Below are 18,682 nucleotides of genomic sequence, written 5' to 3'. Positions count from 1 at the left end.
TATGAGAAACAGCACACAATGTGACGTAATTAGCTGTCTCTTCTCAGCAAAATTGTAGCAAGCACCTTTTAGAGAAGGACTTTATTTGTAAAACTTTGTAACCCACATGGAACCTATTTCCTATTTTATGGGCTCTGCACACAGCAAATGCTTATAATAGGCACTGAAGTTCTTTTCTGTAGAAAAGTAAATACCATTTGTTATTTAACTTCCCAACAAAAACAGTCAAGTATATATAAATCAAAGTTTAAAAAGTGAACAGGACTTATCTAGTAAGAAACACCGAGAAGAAATATTAGGGCCAAGAAATAACAACCAACAACAAAGTGACCCACACTAATGAAATTAAAATATAAATCAAAATCACCTGCCAAAGAATTTTACCACTAAAATCTTTACTATCTACTTGATTTTTAACTTTATTCTAAGAGACAGCAAATCTTCTCAAGAAAATAAGGTTTTTTCATGGAAGGGAAATGAGGAAAAAGTTTTGTTAGAGGGGTATGACTGATAGTGTATATTCTGAAAACGGAAACTCTAGACATTAGCAACAATATATGAAACTTAAAAAAAAAAAAAGGATAATGGTTCACTTATTCATTCCTTCCTTGCAACCCCTGGTAAAAATTATGTACAAGCTGCTCCCCAAAAATCATGAGTGATGACCTTTAGTCTATGATATGGATACAGGAAAACTCCACACACAGCACTAATGTGCCGAAACTGGCATATAACCTTTAATATACTTAAGTTTCAGTGACCAGCTTTTTGAGGGTTTACATCTATATAATGATCCTCTAGAGGTTAAGATCCATGACATTCTAAGAGCCTGAAATCTCCCCCAATTCTTCAAGGGAGGAGACGGAGAAAACCATGATTCATTCATTTGACTTAGAGCTGGTGCTTACCAGAAGTCCTTCTTAATACTTCATAAATAACACATTGAAAAAAAGATTAGGTAATACTGCCAAAATAAAAAATGATGTGTCTTTTTGGTAGGTTTACCAATACCAAATCAATGCACAATTTAAAGTAAAATATAAACATGACTCTAAGACATTTTAATAATACTAAATGTGACAAAAACTAAGACTCTAGATCACCATTTCATTGAACAATTACAGAAAATTACCTCGCATTTCTTTTTTCCACATCGGAACATCCGATACTGTTTCTGTAGATTGTATCTGCTAAGTGTACAAGGTATCGACAGAAGTTTTCTAACTGAGAAATAGTTCTTTCTCCTTTCAGGTTCATGAACCACTGCTTTGGGAAACAATTGATTACCTATGAAGAAGAAAGATGTAAAATAAAATAGTTAAAACAAAATAAAGTATCTAAAAGCTGAGCCTAGACAATGGGGATAATGTATGTAACTAGAAGACCTGCTATTGAACTATATATAGCCAATCGCTTTGAAGGGATATTCTTTTAAACCTGACTTTCCACATTAACTATACAAATATACCTGAATATATCTGTATTTTTAACTTCAACAGAGAGGTACTCAAAACAAAAGATAAATAACCTTCAATATTTAAGTAAATTAGGGACATAAAATTGATAATCAAATGCTTCATTTTCCTGTCTTCCAGGAAGCCCTAAATGAACTGAATTTCCTTTTATCAGCAGCTTTTCATATAAAAACATGTGCAGCATAAATACCACACTGTAGCCTCTCCCTATCCTAAACAATTCAGTGAGCAAGTATCCATGCCGGCCCAGAGTGGGGTCAAGGGAACACTGCACCAAGGGTGCAGCTTAGGGCAAGAGCCTAGGCAAGGTGAACAGGGCATGGTGTCAGTACAAAATCCAAGCAAGGTGAGGCTGATTTCATATGGAAGAGGGCAGTGTACTAGCAGGATTCAGTCAAGCGGGCAGAGAAGGCTCCCCACTAAAGAACCCAGGGATGCTTAGAAAAATGGCTGATTCCAAGCAAGTAGAAGATAAGCCCGGAACATCATGTGCCAGAAAGCAAGAAAGTGCTCCCCCAAAATGAGATGACATGTTACAAGGTCACAGAGGTCAACTTGAAGGGACTCAAATGAAATCTGGGACAGTTCCTGCCAAAGATACAGAATCTGAATCCAACCATGAAAATATCCAACAAACCCAAATTGAGGGACATTCTGCAAAACAGCTAGCCCATCATCTTTAAAAGTGTCAAGGTTTTGTAACAGTCAGGGAAAGACAAGAACTCTTCCAGATTAAAGGAGACTAAGGAAGACATGATAATTAAATGCCAAGAATGATCTGGGAACTTCTCTCACCAAGGATGTGATATTATTGACATAACTGACAAAACCTGAAGGGTCTCAAAGCTTAGATGACAGTAATAGATAAGTTGATGGTTACACTGTAATTATGTATAAGAACAGCCATGTTTATAGGAAACAGACATGAAAGTATTTGGGGCAGGGGAGTATCATGTTAGAGACTTACTCTGACATGGCTGAGGGAAAAAACTTTGTATTGTACTTGCAAATTTTAATTTTATAATTATTTCAAAAAATATTTTTAAAAAAGAGAAACTGGGAGTGTCTGGCTGGCTCACTTGGTAGAGCATATGACTCTTGATTTAAGGGTGGTAAGCTCGAGCCCCACGTTGGATACAGAGATTACTTAAGAATAAAATCTTTAAAAAAAATAATATAAAAAAGATGAAACTCTGTAACTCCCATAAAGTAGAAAACAAAATAAAAATTATTTCTTAAATGAGAAAGAGACTATTGTTGTAATAACATTCAAAATAGCATTTCATCCAACTTTTAAAAATGTATTATTTTGAAATTAAAACTTTTATTAATACCTACCAAATAATGATATAATAGATGGATAGAATGATAGATACAAATGTTACAGGATACATGTTTATGTAAAAAATGCTGAGGGGGTTCAGAACCACCTGGGAGGCAAACTGATTGTCAACATTACACCAAGGTCAGTAATCGTTTTCATAAAATTCTAAAATCTCTCTTCAAATAAAGGAAACTTAATCCATTTTAATTTACATGCTTTAAAAACTATAGTATGTGTCATTTAACTCACATTTTGGGCTTTTTTGATGCTGTCATCTCCATATTCTGAATTCTGAAAAGCCATGAGAATGTATCTATTTAATAAACCGTCTATTGACAACTCCTGAAGAGTTTTATTCGAGAAAATGCCATACCACTGAAGAAAATTCCCTAATAGCTAGAAAGAGAAAAGAAAATTATTTTCTCTCAGACTGAGATACAATTAACACATAACACTGTATAAGGTGTACAACATAATGATTTGATCTAAGTATATATTGTGAAATGATCACCACAGTTAGTATCCCTCACCTAACTACATTTTTTCCCTCGTGATGAGAACTTTTAAGATCTACTCTCTTAGCAACTTTATACAACACGTTATTATTACCTACAGTCACCATGTTGTACATTACACACAGAATTATTTTATCCTGTAACTGGAAGTGTGTACTTTTGACCCCTTTCACCTAGTCCCCCCACCCTGGACTCCCCACTTCTGGCCACCATGCATCAGATCTCTGTTTCTAGAAGTCTGGCTTTTTTATAAAAAGAAAAACTATTCCAAGGCTTTGTTAAACAACTAAATTAAGCCAAAGAAAATAGTTACAAACACTTTATGAAATAAAGTGGACCATGTCTTGCCAAAGTACTAATTAACAGGGTCCAAATGTTGCCTCAAATGACTGAGAATTTGAATTTTAAGCTTTAATTAATTAAAATTAACTAATTAAGACATAAATAGCCACACGGGGCTAGTGGCTACTTTATAGACCAGTACAAAAACAGAACATCTTCCATCATAATAGAAAGTACTACCGGGCAAGTGCTGATCCTTCGATAAATGTCCTTCATTCAAAATCATGCTTAAGTGAGTCCTACAACCATCCACAAAAAGATGGAAATTCTCTTTTTGACTACAACACTGCATGTTTACCAAATCTCATGAACCTGAATTGAGCTATATCACTTTAATAGCTCAAGCTACTAAAGTTCAATACACGCAAAATAGAAGCCATTATTATGCAGTCACATTATTATAAAATGGGAGTTCCCAGCCCATCCCAGCATAAAAATTCCCAAGCTTCTCAGTATTTCTCAGCTCAGTAAATGTTAACATTATCCAACCAACTGATTAGGCTGGAAACTTGGATGCCGTTCTGCACCTTTCCCTCCAGTTGTTTGACCCCACCTCCATCCACTGTGTCCATTTCTCTCAGTTCCTGTTGCCACCTCCCCTAATCCAAAGCTGCCATCATCTCTTTCTGGACCTCCCAGTTCCTCAAATGATTATGAGCACTAGCTCTGGAGTAGTCTTTCTCAAGCAGGGTTCTAAGAGAGAAATAAAACCTACAGAAAATGATTTGAGTGGCTCCTTAATTTTCCCAAAGATGGTACATAGCCAAGTACCATTCTAGACGCAGGGAAAAGAGAATTCATTATGCTCAGTGGAGGACTTAGGGCATTAGGTATTGATTATTTCACAGACCCCAGCTGAGAAGAGCTGCTCATCAGTCAGAACTGGTCTCAATCAGACTCCCGTTTTTACACTGAACAAAGGAATGACTCTGGGCTGGTTATTCTGTGCCTAACTGTCCCAGGAATAGAGCGAGAACGGTGTCTAGTTATAGGCTACTGTGACAATTCAACAAGATAAACAACAGTGTGGCACGGTGCTTAGCACACAGTACATCCTTAATAAATTTTCATTATTACTATCCTTACCTTCTTTGATCCATTAACCACACAACAGCCAGAGTAATCTTAAAAATGGCAATTTGTGCATGTCCCTTCCATGACCAATATTAATTTTCAATAAAGGTACACAGCAATTCAATAAAGACAGCCTGAGCATTATTTATAATAGCCAAATTATGGAAGCAGCCCAACTGTCCATCGATTGATGAATAGATAAAGAAGATGTGGTTATGTACACACACACACCCAGAATATTATTCAGCCATCATTAAGGATGAAATCTTGCCATTTGCAACATGGATGGAGCTAGAGAGTGTAATGGTAAGTGAAATTAAGTCAGTTAGAGAAAGACAAATACCATATGATTTCACCTATATGTGGAATTCAAGAAAACAAATAAGCAAAGAAAAAAAAGACAAACAAGAAACAGACTCAACTATAGAGAACTGATGGTCCCCAGAGGGGAGGCTGGGTGGGAGGAGGGGTGATGAGTGAAACAGGTGATGGGGATTAAGGAATGCATGTATCATGTTGAGCACAGGGTAATGCAAAGAATGGTTGAACCACTATACTGTACACCTGAAACTAATATAATGTGCATCAACTATACTGGAATTAAAAATTCTAAAAATTAAAAAAAAGATAACCTTTTCAATAAACAGTTCTGGAACAAATGAAGTTCAATCCAGGCCCTACACCTTATATAAAAATTAACTCAAAATGGATCATGGACTTATATGTAAAAGCTTAAACTATGAACTACCTAGATGAAAGGATAGGAGAAAAACTTTGTGGTCTTGTGTTACACAAAGATTTCTTAGATATGACACCCAAAGCACAACCCATGACAGGAAAAAGTGATAAGCTAGACATCATCAAAATGAAGAACTTCTGCACTCTGAAAGACTGTTGAGGGAATGAAGACAAGCCACACAGTAGAAAAGTAAAACTCTACAAATCATACACTTGATAAAGAATTTGTATCCAGAATACAGAACTCAAAGCTCAGTAAGACAATTTTTAAAAATGCAAAAGATTTGGGTGCCTGGGTTGGCTCAGTTGATTAAGCGTCTGCCTTCAGGTAAGGTCATGATAATAGGGTCCTAGGATCCAGCTTCGAGTCCCTGCATCGGGCTTCCTGCTCAGCAGGGAGTCTGTTTCTTCCTCTCTCTCTGCCCCTCCTCCTGCTCTCTCTCTCAAATAAATAAAATCTTTAAAAAAATGCAAAAGATTTGAACAGATACTTCACCAGAGAACATATACAAATAGCAAATAAACACAGGAAAACATGCTCAACATGATCAGTCATTAGAGAAATACAAAATAAGACTGTAACAGGACACTTCTACACAGCTAGTAGAATGACTTAAAAAAAAAAAACACTCCAAAACTGACAATACCGAGTAGGGTATGTGGTGAAAATGAGGGATAACTGGATAACATTAATATATTGTTGATCTGAAAACCAGCTTTGCGTAGGTATTTATCCAACTGAAATGTAAACTTACATACCCAGAAAAGGCCTGTATGCAAATGCTTACAGCAGCTTTAATTCATAATCACTCCAAACTGGAAAAAATCCAATATTCCTCAATTGGAGAACGGATTAAAAAAAAAAAGCAACTTGTGGTATCATCCACTTTACAAAGGAATACTACGTAGCAATAAAAGAAATTAACTGCCAGTAACACATGACAACACTGATAAATCTCAAACGCAGTATGTTAGGTAAATGAAGCCAGACTGTAAAAAATTCCATTCATAAGGTACCCTTACAAAGAAAACCACAGGACAAGGAGAAGGGGTGGCCATGGTGCAGGGGTGGGCTTGACTACAAAGGGATATGGGGAATTTGGGGAGATGGTAGAAGTGTTATGCATCTTGATAAGGGTAGTGAACACATGTCTATGTGTAAATTACAGCTCCTATGTCATCTGGGAAGCTAGCTCATCTCCTCCCTAACTCCAGCCATCTTGGACTTTTCTCAGTTTTTCTAGAATATGCTGCTCATCCTCAGCTCAGTGTCAGCTCCTATTCTTCTGGTCTAATGATCTAAATAGCACTTCCCCGGGGCAGTCGGGGATCTTCCGTGACTCACCAGTCAAGGGCTCTGTGCCCTTGTCATATGCGCCCATACTACCTTGAACTTCTCCTTTCAAGATTCATCACACCTGAGATGGTAATACTGGTTTGCTGTCAACTATGCTGGATTATCAACTCCACGAAGGCTCCACTTCTATCATATTCAGTGCTATATTCGCCAATTTAGAAAAGTAACTGGTACTCTACTCACTGAATAAAGAACTGTGGCTTAGCAAGGCATTTTGCTGGCTAGCTTAGACCTTGCTTTGGAACTCAATACATTTTCTCGTGTGGAAACCTCATACCTGAACAAACTTTTGGAATAAAACTAGTTTGTAAAATGGAGTTTATATACAGATTATCAATCTAAGCCTATAGATTGACTTAATCAAATTGCAAAATACCTTCTGAAATATATGAGTCAAACAAAATCTGAAGTCTTTTAGATAGCCTAGAGACACATACCTTAACTGAAGACCAAAACTGTCGTTGAAAAAACAAATAAGGCCCAGAATTTTTATTTTCCAAGACACTAAGAAAAAAAGAGAAAAATGAGCAAATATTTTATATGTTAACTGCCATTTGATTCCTGGAAAAGAGTTCTACAAGTAAAATAGCTGAACAAAAGAATTAAGTAATTTTTCAAATTTTCAAATAATTATATTCCAGAAGATAGGTTTTAAAAGAAAATGGAAATTTACTGTGAGATACAAAGGGAGAACAAAAAGCATTATTTGCTTTATTCTGCTTAAGGGAATAATTTCCCCACTGAGCTAGTCTCTTTGGGTTACAGGTTTAAAAAGGTAAAGTTTGTATTTCAGGCTACCTTTAGTTTTTCTAGAACTTCAAGCCTTCTCTGGAAGATGATGGAGAATACTAACATCTTTAACATTCTGAAGAGCTACTTACTTTTTGGGATATAAGGGCATGAAAACATCATCATCTAAAGTTCTCCTCATTCTTAATAAGAGTGCTTTTAGGTACACCTAAAGAATTAAAAACAGAGCACACATTTTAATAAGGGTTATGATAAAAGTTAAATTTTAAGAAAAACAAGCCATATTCTAAATCACTGAGTATTCAATTTCAAGTCAACAGTCTTCTATTTTTTTTTTTACCTTCCTCACTGAAGGCATTAAGGTCTTTAATACTCACTACTCTTAGTTCAGCCCTCAACTATCAGGCAATGAAGCCACTTAGAAATCTGTAAACCTTCAGGCTACTATATACCACTAAGATTTAAAGTCAGACACATAATCTGGTTCTTCTCAAAATGAGGTCAGTGAAAATGACTGTGGAGAGCACCTTTGCTGAGGCACCTGAGTGGCTCAGTCGGTGAAGCTTATGCCTTCCGCTCAGGTCATGATCTCAGGGTCCTGGGATCGAGTCCAGCATCGGGCTTCCTGCTCAGCGGGGAGCCTGCTTCTCCATCTCTCTCTACATCCCCCACTTAGGCCCTCTCTTTCTCTCAAATAAATAAAATCATAAAAAAAAAAAGAGCACCTTTTCTGTGTCTAAATTGCTTACCTAAGAAGGCCCAGAGGGATGGCAACAATCTGAAGTTTGAAAACCAGTTTGTTTTACATGCTGTTCAAATGTTTTAGCATTTAAGTCATCAACGGTTACCCATTCTAGTAGTTTTACATTTTTCTTTTTCCAAAAAAACAAAAAAACAGTTCTTAAAGGGATGTTTAATTAGTGGGAAGTGGGGAGGTGAGGATGAGAGGCTACCTGGAGTAATGACATCACCTTGCCAGAGAGAGTTGAAAATTAAAAATGATTATCTCAAATCTTGTATATTTCAGGCTATAAAGGACCAGATGGCCTGAGGGAATGGGATTTTCTGGCAAGCCTTAGAACATAACCACTCATCGAGAGAGGGAACACAAGCAGGGGGAGTGGGAGAGGGAGAAGCAGGCTTCCCGCTGAGCAGGGAGCCCGATGCGGGGCTCGATCCCAGGACCCTGGGATCATGACCTGAGCCGAAGGCAGACGCTTAACAACTGAGCCACCCAGGCGCCCTGCTTGTGTTCCCTCTCTCGCTTTGTCTCTGTCAAATAAATAAAATCTTTAAAAAAAAAAAAAAAAGAACATAACCACTCATTCCCTCAACTCTTGCTTATTTTTTATTTATTTGAGAGAGAGAGAGAAAGCGCACGCGCGCATGAGCCGTGGGGGAGGGGCGGGGGAGAGGGAGAAGCAGACTCCCCACCAAGCAGGGAGATGGACGCAGGGCTTAATCCCAGGACCCTGAGATCATGACCTGAGCTGAAGGTAGCCACTTAACCGACTGAACCACCCAGGTGCCCCAGCTCTTGCTCATTTTTGAAAGGTGAGGGGAGGAAAAAAACCGTTCACAGATAATAAATAAATTACCTGTGTATTTTTGTTTTCTGCATTCACTACTGAAGGATATCCATTTATCAATTTTAGTGTAATTCCAACCATTCTTGAAGTCTGTGTTGTAGAGAAAGGGTCCCACATATTTTCAGCTATTACTATAAGAGAAAAGTAGAATGTGTTGAGATACAGAAGTAAATTGCAGCTGACTTAAATCTGCTGTCAAGCAGTCCTCAACTTATAAATGCCAATCCTGACTTACTTTTTCTCTCTCTAGAGTATAAGCTCCACTCTTCTTTGTCCTCTTAACTGTGGGAACACTGAGGATTAGGCAAATGTGGGGAGGGCATAGATTCATTCTATTTTCTGCTGCTGGGTGATAATAAAGATTGGCAGGGAAGGGAGGACTTCTGTATCCTAGGAGATGTCCCAGCATCAAGAATTCCTAACTAAACTTGAAACTTATTTTTAATATTTTAAATAGGTTCCCATACCAATGATTCCTAATCTTTTTTGAGAAATTAACAGAAGTAATGAAATTGCTCCCCAGGAAAATGCATATCCCCCTGCCAAAACTATGTGTTCAGTTTTGCTTCGGGTCGTGTTTAAGAGTCTCTAAAATTCGCCTATGGATCAATTACTACCCCCAACTCCAGGCCCACCCCAAGGTGGTCTTCAAGTCCTAGGTTAAGAGATGTCTACCCTTTAGCCATCTCTGGACCCGGTGGTTACTTTATCATTTGTAATATAACTTCTATGAGGAAATATGCTCGGTTAAAAACTCATAAAAATAGATTTGGAAAACCCACGTGTTTAAATGTTCAAATTCAGAAATGTCTACCTGTTAGTTTAGGAAGAATCACCTTTTCCACAATGGTAGGCAATAGTGCAACATCGACATCATCTTTCTCTTGCTCTCGCTCTTCACAACCATAAAACAGCAAAGATTCAAACCACAGCATATTCTCAAAGTCACGACATTTTGCCTAGAAAAAAGAATATTACAAGTGAAACATTTCAAATGCTTGCTATTTCTGCCTCTAGCCATGGTAAGAGGAACAGGAACAGGAACAGGATTTAACCTTCAGCCGTAAACAACTAGAGACTAGACAAAATATACGAAACATCCATTTTCAGACACTGGACACAGGCAGTAGAGGACTATGGCCCCCGAAAGGGAGAGACTCAAAGGAGGCGAGCCCCTGGTGGGAGACCACAGGCAGAGCAGTCTCGCTCAGGTGTGGAGACAAGCACTGGAGCTCAGGGAGGCTGAGACAGCTAGAAGCCTTGGGGCAGAGGAGGGAGCGACCCAGAAAAAGAACTCCAAAATGCACAGAAGTCCCACTGAGCTCTGCTGTGTACTAAGACACACATGCACAGGGTGAAACGCCACAAGGTCTGGCAAAGACCAACTGAGAGCTGGGGGCCAAATGGTTCAGTTTTGTTCAGTCGTTTCAAGGGCTCCGACCTCAGCCCTCTCCTTATGGTTTACACATCCAACCCAGCCCATCTCACTCGTGCCCATGGCTCTGTCCACATGCAGGTTACCCCCCAAATCCTCTCTTAAACGTGACCACTGAACGTATATAGGACCCTTATATACCAGGCCATCAGGTCCTTGATTGCACCTCTTAAATTTATCAATTTGTCTTATTCTCCCAACTTCCATTACCCCCGACTCAATTCAGGTCCTCATTTCACATCCACCTCACTGAGCTTTCCCAGGAGGTTCTAAGTTTTTCTAGGATCAAAGGACCAAGGTCTGATTATTCATTCATGTTCATATCCCAGTGTCACTACATGTAATTTTAGTTGACTGAGAAAAGCACTGCCTGTAACTTGAAAGTAACCAACGGCTCTCTTTAGAAGGAAGGGAGGGTAAAGGATCATGACATCATACAATTGGTATTGGAGCCCGGTGCCTTACCTCCCCTCTAGCTCTGAGATTAAAATTACCCAGGTACCATGTTATATTGCTTTGTACTAGTGACACAAGCCACTCACCTCAAGAGGAGTCCAAGTGAGAAGCTGCAGCCGTATAAGGGGGTTGAACAGCTTTGGCAAACAAAGGCCGATGTAAGCATCCTTGTAGGACAGATAGTATTTTGAACGCCATGCCTCAAACTGGGATTTAATACAGTCGATTGAATAGAAACTTTCAAGGACATCTTCAAAAACCTTGCTGGACTCCTTTGAAATGCGATCTAAAGACAACAATAAAAACAACAAAAATCCCACAGAGAACCATAATTTAGTCTGTAGTAGAAAAAAACACAATTCAGTATTTTCGGTGTAGCTTCAGTATCAGTCAGATAGGCTCATTATGGAGAAATCACTATTAATTACTACTTAACAGAAAGCATAAACAGAGTAAGTTTAGGTTTCAAATGTCTATTATGCAAACCAGAGTGCAGGCAGTGTTCGTTTGCACAGCTGCAATATGTACCATTTCGGGTACCGAGAGTTTAGTTAAATCCCACCTGTCCCCCAACAAGTCAGTTCAAATTTCAGTTACTATGGTATATTAATCATGAGTAATTGCATGAAGCAATTGCTCTTCAGTCCACAAATCACTATAAATATCAGATGTGCATCATGATCAGTGAACAATCGTATCACTTTTTTCAAAGTCTATCGATGACAGCAAGAACGGACATAGACAAGTATCGGCAATGGAGGCTAGGATCTTTAAGTGGAAGGTTCTCTGATGTCGCTGACGACTTGGGAATCTTTATAATGGAGAAACCTAGTTGTGACAACTTACTTGTCAAGATCAATCTTAACATCACTAATAGTGGGACAATCTAACATTCGCCGTCTGACATTAATGCAATAAGCAGCAGCATCTTATATGAAGTATTCTTGCCAAAACAAAAGCTTAACCTCAATCCGATCAAGTCTTCAGACCTAAATGCCAGCTTACACAGAAATAACAGTGAATGGAAAAACAAATTAATACTATGAGGAAACAGACAAATTTAGAATGTCGGAAGTTCTGCAAGGTAAGTGGCCTGGTCTCTTCAAAAACTTAATGTCTTAAACAAACAATGGGGGTGTGTATATGTGTAAGGTACTCATGGACATTCATTAATTCTAGGGGGAAAAAACGTAACAACCAAAAGTGGGGCAGGAAATCTCGTGTGGATCCTAGTTTGGAAAATACAGAATGACCCACAAAAACAGTCCCAAGAGTTTTATTCTGGGGGAAGTGCTACTAAACAGACACAATATTAAGAACTTTTCATTAAACATGCTCAAGTGTTTAAAGTATCATGGTGCCTATAGGTTATTTCCAAATGGTTCAACAATACACATACACACTCACACATCCCTCAACAAATTAAGACAAACTTGGTTAAATGATGGTAAAAACTGTTGAATCTGAGTGACAAGTACATGGGTGATCACTGTGCTATTCTTTCTAATTTCTGTTTAAAAATATTCACTATGAAAAGGTGGGAGAAAAACACACTTCTCCAACTAAGTTCCAATTGGCTTGCAGCCGATATAATTCCAAATAACCACAACCAATGGTGGCAAATAAAGATTTCTGAAAACCTTTCTAGAAATGCCTGGCACATAATAGTATTAACTCCTATTAATCCTCTTGGTTGAAATTATTTCAGGACTCCCCAAATCAGGAGTTTACGTAAGGGCTGAGTGTCCCATGGCCGAGCTCTACCTTCCTAGGACAGGATGCATTAGGTCTATTCTTGGGATTTGGCACATTTTTTTTTTTTTTTTGGTCACTTAAAATTTTATGATTCTGAAGAGTAATATCATTTATTACGCAAGTACTAAATAAAGCCCGTGATGAGGTGTCACCACTATTTTGAGAAATCATTATATTCAGTTAATAAAAATGGGTACAAGTTTTTACAATTAAGAAAAAAGTGGCTGATTCTAATTCAGAGGCCACAAAACTTCACACCATCTCATGGTAAAAACCACACCCAAGTAGAAACTAAAGTGGCAATGCATCTCATTTCCAAATAAATGTCTAACCTTTTTCCAGATTGAAATTTGTAATATCCGTAGAAGTTTCTTCATCGTCACTGGAAAGGCCTTCAAGGTGATCTGCCATCTTACCGGTTTGCTCTCTGGCTTGTCTCCGACGAGTCCTAAACAACAAACATCATGTTCCCAAACCAGATAAAAGAGATTCCTCCCTTTGCAAACAAAGCAACAGCAAGCATTTTTAGAATTACCTCCTGGCCTCCCGTTCTGCAATCCTACGTTTTGCATGCTCTTGATACAGTGCCCGATCTCGCCCAAAGGAATCGAGATTTGGTGCCATCAGAGCTTTATCTGTAAAACAACGATGGTTAAAATTAAAAGCCTTCCTTCAACAATCTTGAGGAAAGAGTTTGCACAGAATAAGCCATAATGACAGACTGTTTGCTAATCTCAATGACAGGATTCTGCGGTAACTGGTAAACCAGATAGTTTTCTAGTTTAGAGCAAATCTCAGTATTATGCTGTGTTCCCAGGAAAAGGAGTAGAAAAATAAATGGAGAGTTCAATAACCCTACACAAAAACAACTGGGCTTAATCACTATTTTTATATCTACTTGTAACAGAACTAACTAGTTGATGCTATCATGATGACCAAATAAATTAAAAATCAAAATTACCTGTGCAAAGGGAAAAATAATAGATTACTTTTTAAGGAAGAAGTTAAGCATCACATGTTGAATGATACGACAGAAAAGAAACATGGATAGAAAGGATGAGAAAACAGCTTTGTTTCAGGAATTTAATAATATATCCTATTTATTCTAATTTTGCTGTGTAGAAATTTATTCTCATTACTATTTCTAGAATAAGGGCAGAATCAACATATAGACTGAAAACCAGATCTAAGAGGACCAACCTACGCTTTCTCAAACAAACTCTTTCAAAGCACAATTCCCTTACTTCTCTTTTTGATTCCTATTTTCCGTCTCTTTTTTTAACTTTCTAGGGCAATTTTCTAGCCTTAGCTTCCAACCTTCCTATTTAAATTTATATTTCAGTTACCATATTTTTCATTTCTAAGAGATGGCTCTTACTCTGAGAATACTCCCTTTCTATAGCATCCTCTACTTCTGTCACATGTACGGCACCTCCTACTACCTCCCGAAGGATATCAAGTCTATTTTATATTTTCTTCTGCTGCCTGCACTGTCTTTGTTTCCTCAGTCCCTTTGGTTCTACTGTGTGTGCTGCTCTATGATCAGTAACCACCTCATATAAAAGAACGAGATTGCTAGTTCTACGGACAAAGGTGGGGGGTATCTAACAGAGGCCTCTCCATCCAATCCCTGGGACAAAGCCTTCTGTTGGGGGCGTCTCAGGGTCTTTTCTCTGGACCCATTCTCTCTCTCCAGAGAAAAGTCCTCTAGTCTCTTGTCTGGGGTAGGAGGAAGAGCAAGGGTAACATATGTATGCAATACTTCCCTCGTTTCTACATTTAGAACACAGAAGATATTCTGTAAGACAGGGATTGTAACAGAAGCAAACCACCCAAGGGACAGGATGCAGGGAAAATCATACATAAAATGAAAGACATCGATTCAAGGCTTTTGCATATTTCTTCCCCGGATATCAGAGATGTGCTGCCAATAGCAGCAACAGAAAAAAACAAACCCCAAAATCAGCCTTCTACTTCAATGTATCCTAACTATCATAGACCCAACTATTTTTAAAAGCGGACTTCCTGAATTGTTCATTCATACTTCAAAATCGCTCTGACATCAGGAAGGATGTTCCAGAGTTCAGCAATTATAAAGAAAGATGAGTATGGTAAACAAGAAAAATGCCCCTATTGTACCTCAACTGTGAGTTCACACACCACAGGTGAATTAGCTAAAGTCCCAAACTATAGAAATGATTCCTGTCTCTTTAAGAGGTATCCATCATTAAAGAAATATTTTAAAGATTATTCATTGCTATAATAAATACTTAAAATGTCGCTATGTTTATTAGATTCTATAGTATAATAAGGGAGATATGAGAGAGTAGATGACTTGAGGGATAGCCTCCTTCACTTCTCTAAAACTACATGCAGTAATTGTGGTAAGTGTTCACAAATCTCAACAGATGAATCTCAGGGTTTTTTGTTTCTTTAAAAAAAGATCAGAAATGACGTGATACTTTAGTGTCCCATATAATTTTCCTCAAACCTATGACAATGAATACTCCCCTCCAAGGCAGTATTTTTCACTTTCTCATTACTTTTCAATTTTTTCCCAACTCTCCATCTAATTAACATACATCATTCAACCTTTATGTCTAATATCATGTAAGTAATTAGCTTCAAATTATAAAGAACAGATAATAGACAGGAAAAGGTATCTGACGAGATGCACAGCTCATACAAACCATTTAACTTAAAAAGGAATTACTTCCCTTCATAGGTTACCTGTAATCTGCCCCAGAAATCTGGTTCTGCCTGGATCAAAAGTGATCTGGAAGGCCCGCATTAGTCATCTAGGTGCCCAATATGGCAATAAACCAACTTAAGTTTGTGTGGCAAAAAGAAGAGGTCAAAGCCATTCATATGGCTCACATGTGAGTCTCACTCAAGCTCTGAGGGCCATATTACCACCTCTTTACAATGGTCCAAAACCCATCCCGCACACAGGATGCCTTCTCAAGGATCCAACATCTAATTTAGGGGACACCCTGTAGGACAAAGCACTGTTTTCAGAAAGAATAACATGAGGGGCCCTTGCACTTGGATCACCTGAGGTGTTTAACAAGAAGATACTGGTCACTATCCAAGACCTAGCAAAAATCTCTGGGGATAGGACCAGGAAACCTGCATTTTAAATTAGTATTACAGGTAATTGTCATGCACACTTCATTTAGAACTGCTGACACAGGGAACAAAGAGATGACAAAAGAAGCCACGAGAAATCCATGCTGGGAAAATTCCTAGCAGAGCACCCAAGAATATGGAGCATAATGGAAAAACGGAATTAAAAGGTTTAAAACTTCTGGTTAAAGAATCTCAGCTAAACTATTTAATAAGAGGTTTCCAATTAATTTCGGTTTTCCATAACACATCTCATAATGAAAGGAATATAAACTGAATTTCTGAACTTTTACATTAAAATTTCAAGAATTAGAGGAAACTGACTTATTAAAAAAATCCAGTATAAAAGGCAAACTAGAGAATAAAAAAATTTTGCTTTTCTCCGAGACATGAAGCTCAAAAATCCCCTAATCTTGGAGCTGTATCCTTTGTTATGTCATTAAAACCCCCTTTCAGTACTTTCCTAGTCCCCAAACTCAGAATCTTTCACTGTGATCAACAACAGCATTTGTACTGGTGTTATGAACAGGATAAAAATGGGGGGAGGGGAAGAGATCAATTGGGGCCAAATGATAGCGGTTTTAAGATAAAACACTGAAAATATCTTCTCTATAATCTAAAGAGTAAAAAAATATGTCCAAAGAAGAATAAGATTGACAGAATATCAGTGCACGTTTTTGAGCTCCTTTGCGAAGCTATATTTTCTTAAACAAAATCCAAAGGACATGCTGTTTTAAGTTTTAGAACTACCTGACACAAGAGCAAGGAAATGTTTCTTTAAAAAAAAAAAAAAGCTAAGCTCTCTAATTTTCAATTAGGCTGCACTAAGTAAACAAGGTTGTTTAATGAATAATAAAAACCTTCAAGATGGACTGACTTGAATGGCTTGAAAACTCCGAAGATTCATCTTTAATATCATCTTGTCGTCTTTGGACAAGGCGGGAAGCTCGCTGTTTGTACAGCTGATGTATTGCTGATTCAAGTTCATTAATCAGTGGCACCTGTAAAAATACAACACACTCCGTAACACCAAACTCCTCAGTTGCTTACTTCGTTGAGGGTTCCATACTATTTCCGGATTTCTGAAAAAGTACCCTCTATGGACAGAATAATCATAAACTCCCAAAGGGACACAAATTGCAATTCAGTTTTACGATGTTAAGGAAACAGCTCTTCTTTTAATCCATATATAGAGCTATAATGTCCAGTGCCTAGTTATTGGAGTAAAAGTTTGGTTAGGAAACTTAACACTTCAATATTAGTAAAGAGAGCAAGTAAAGAAATGTCAAAAACTGTAGTGCTTTTCTTTCAGAATAAAGTATTTGCAAGTTTTTTAAAGTCCATTTTTAGTTTTCCAGCAGCATGATCTCCCTCAGAATTTTTGTAGCTTAAAATAAACCATTACTGCTGTGCAGTACCAAAAAAAGGCAAGGGCTCCACGAGCAGGTAAGAACGGGAGTCTGCTAGCTGCCCAATTCTGGACACTTAAACTGCTTTGCCACTTGTATGTACCAAGTATCTTACGGTAATGTAGTAATGTCACACTACATTGCAACTTTATTACACATTCTTAAATGTGAACTGCCTTCACTTACATTAGTAAGGCAAATAAAATTTCTAGCTTTCACTAACCTAATGTCAAGAGTTCAAACTCAGAAAGCTAGTTAATGTTTAAGTTTTTCCATATTTTATAATGAAATAATAAAATTCATCACATGAATTATCAGTTTACAAAGTCAATGAATTTTTCCAGGTTAATATCCACAGCTAAGCATTCACTCGGTTCATACAGAGTACAAAAGCTTATAAAATGAAACCTAACTTTAAAAGGAAAAAACAGAAAACTTTTTGTCAATTATCTTATATTATAACCAAATGCTATGAAACTTTCACAAAACACTAACAACCACTACACATACCTGAGGAAACCAGAAATTCTAGTTTCCTGATGGTTAGTGCAAATGGAAAACACATTATTTAGAGTTTGGGAACACTGGCACCAAGTGTTATAGCAGCTTCCTGAACTGAACAGACTGCAAATGGAAAATAAAAAAAGGCAGGTGGAATTCAAAGATGTCTGTAATAAAAGCAATTTCATACACTTGCATGATTCTGTTGAAAAAGCAGCAAATGTTCACAGAAAGATCAAACTGATGGGAGTTTAAATCTCTAATATGCCACACCATAGGCAACAATGTCCCCAAATCTGCACTGATTATCTTAGACAGCTGAGCCCACAGGCTCTATCTTTAAAATTTACAATGAGTAATTTTTTTTTTTTTAAGCATTTAGTGCTGTATTACTGTGACTTACACATCCCCACCCCCTTATTTTTTTCACACCACACAGGACGAAAGACAAATGTACCTATGCACCTAAGGTGCATTCTTTCAGTCCTGGAGACTGTTAACATTCCTCTACCGTAAGAGCTACCTGCCTAAGGTTGCATCAGACAGAATTTAATTATTCGACTTATAGTTAAAATTCTGATAATGTAATTTTTCTGTTTAGGTAATTGGAATGCCTTTCAACAAAGCTGAGAAAATTCTGCGAATAAAAATCTTCAAACACATTCTTCAGCTCTCTTTCATGTTTCTTAACAATATTGATTTGTCTCAAGAGTATGCACCACGACAATTTCTTTACCCTCTCCAAACTCAAAACTGTTCTTGACTATCTTTATTTCAAGACCAAATTTAAGGCGAAGAACACAAGAAGGAAGATGACTATAGGGAAACAAAACAAT

The 18,682-nt window shown here is 37.6% G+C and overlaps 1 protein-coding gene across 1 annotated transcript in view; it reads right to left on the bottom strand.

Moving 5' to 3' along the window:
• Positions 1 to 18,682, bottom strand: part of PAXBP1 (PAX3 and PAX7 binding protein 1) — a 33,119-nt gene that overhangs the window by 1,897 nt on the left and 12,540 nt on the right. The window contains exons 8-17 of the mRNA XM_028115657.2: positions 16,814 to 16,937; positions 13,346 to 13,445; positions 13,143 to 13,258; positions 11,142 to 11,341; positions 9,979 to 10,123; positions 9,174 to 9,295; positions 7,707 to 7,783; positions 7,263 to 7,329; positions 3,049 to 3,195; positions 1,133 to 1,287 (exon numbers count right to left, since the gene is read on the bottom strand). Coding sequence (XP_027971458.1) covers positions 1,133 to 1,287; positions 3,049 to 3,195; positions 7,263 to 7,329; positions 7,707 to 7,783; positions 9,174 to 9,295; positions 9,979 to 10,123; positions 11,142 to 11,341; positions 13,143 to 13,258; positions 13,346 to 13,445; positions 16,814 to 16,937 — 1,253 coding nt within the window. The remainder of the gene's footprint in view (positions 1 to 1,132; positions 1,288 to 3,048; positions 3,196 to 7,262; positions 7,330 to 7,706; positions 7,784 to 9,173; positions 9,296 to 9,978; positions 10,124 to 11,141; positions 11,342 to 13,142; positions 13,259 to 13,345; positions 13,446 to 16,813; positions 16,938 to 18,682) is intronic.

The sequence above is a fragment of the Eumetopias jubatus genome, unplaced genomic scaffold, assembly GCF_037043125.1.
Source record: "Eumetopias jubatus isolate StellerSeaLion01/CBP00866 unplaced genomic scaffold, mEumJub1_p1.0 scaffold_1, whole genome shotgun sequence".
NCBI classification, from domain to species: domain Eukaryota; kingdom Metazoa; phylum Chordata; class Mammalia; order Carnivora; family Otariidae; genus Eumetopias; species Eumetopias jubatus.
Note: the sequence above shows the minus strand (reverse complement) of the source record. Positions and strands in the feature narration are given on the sequence as shown.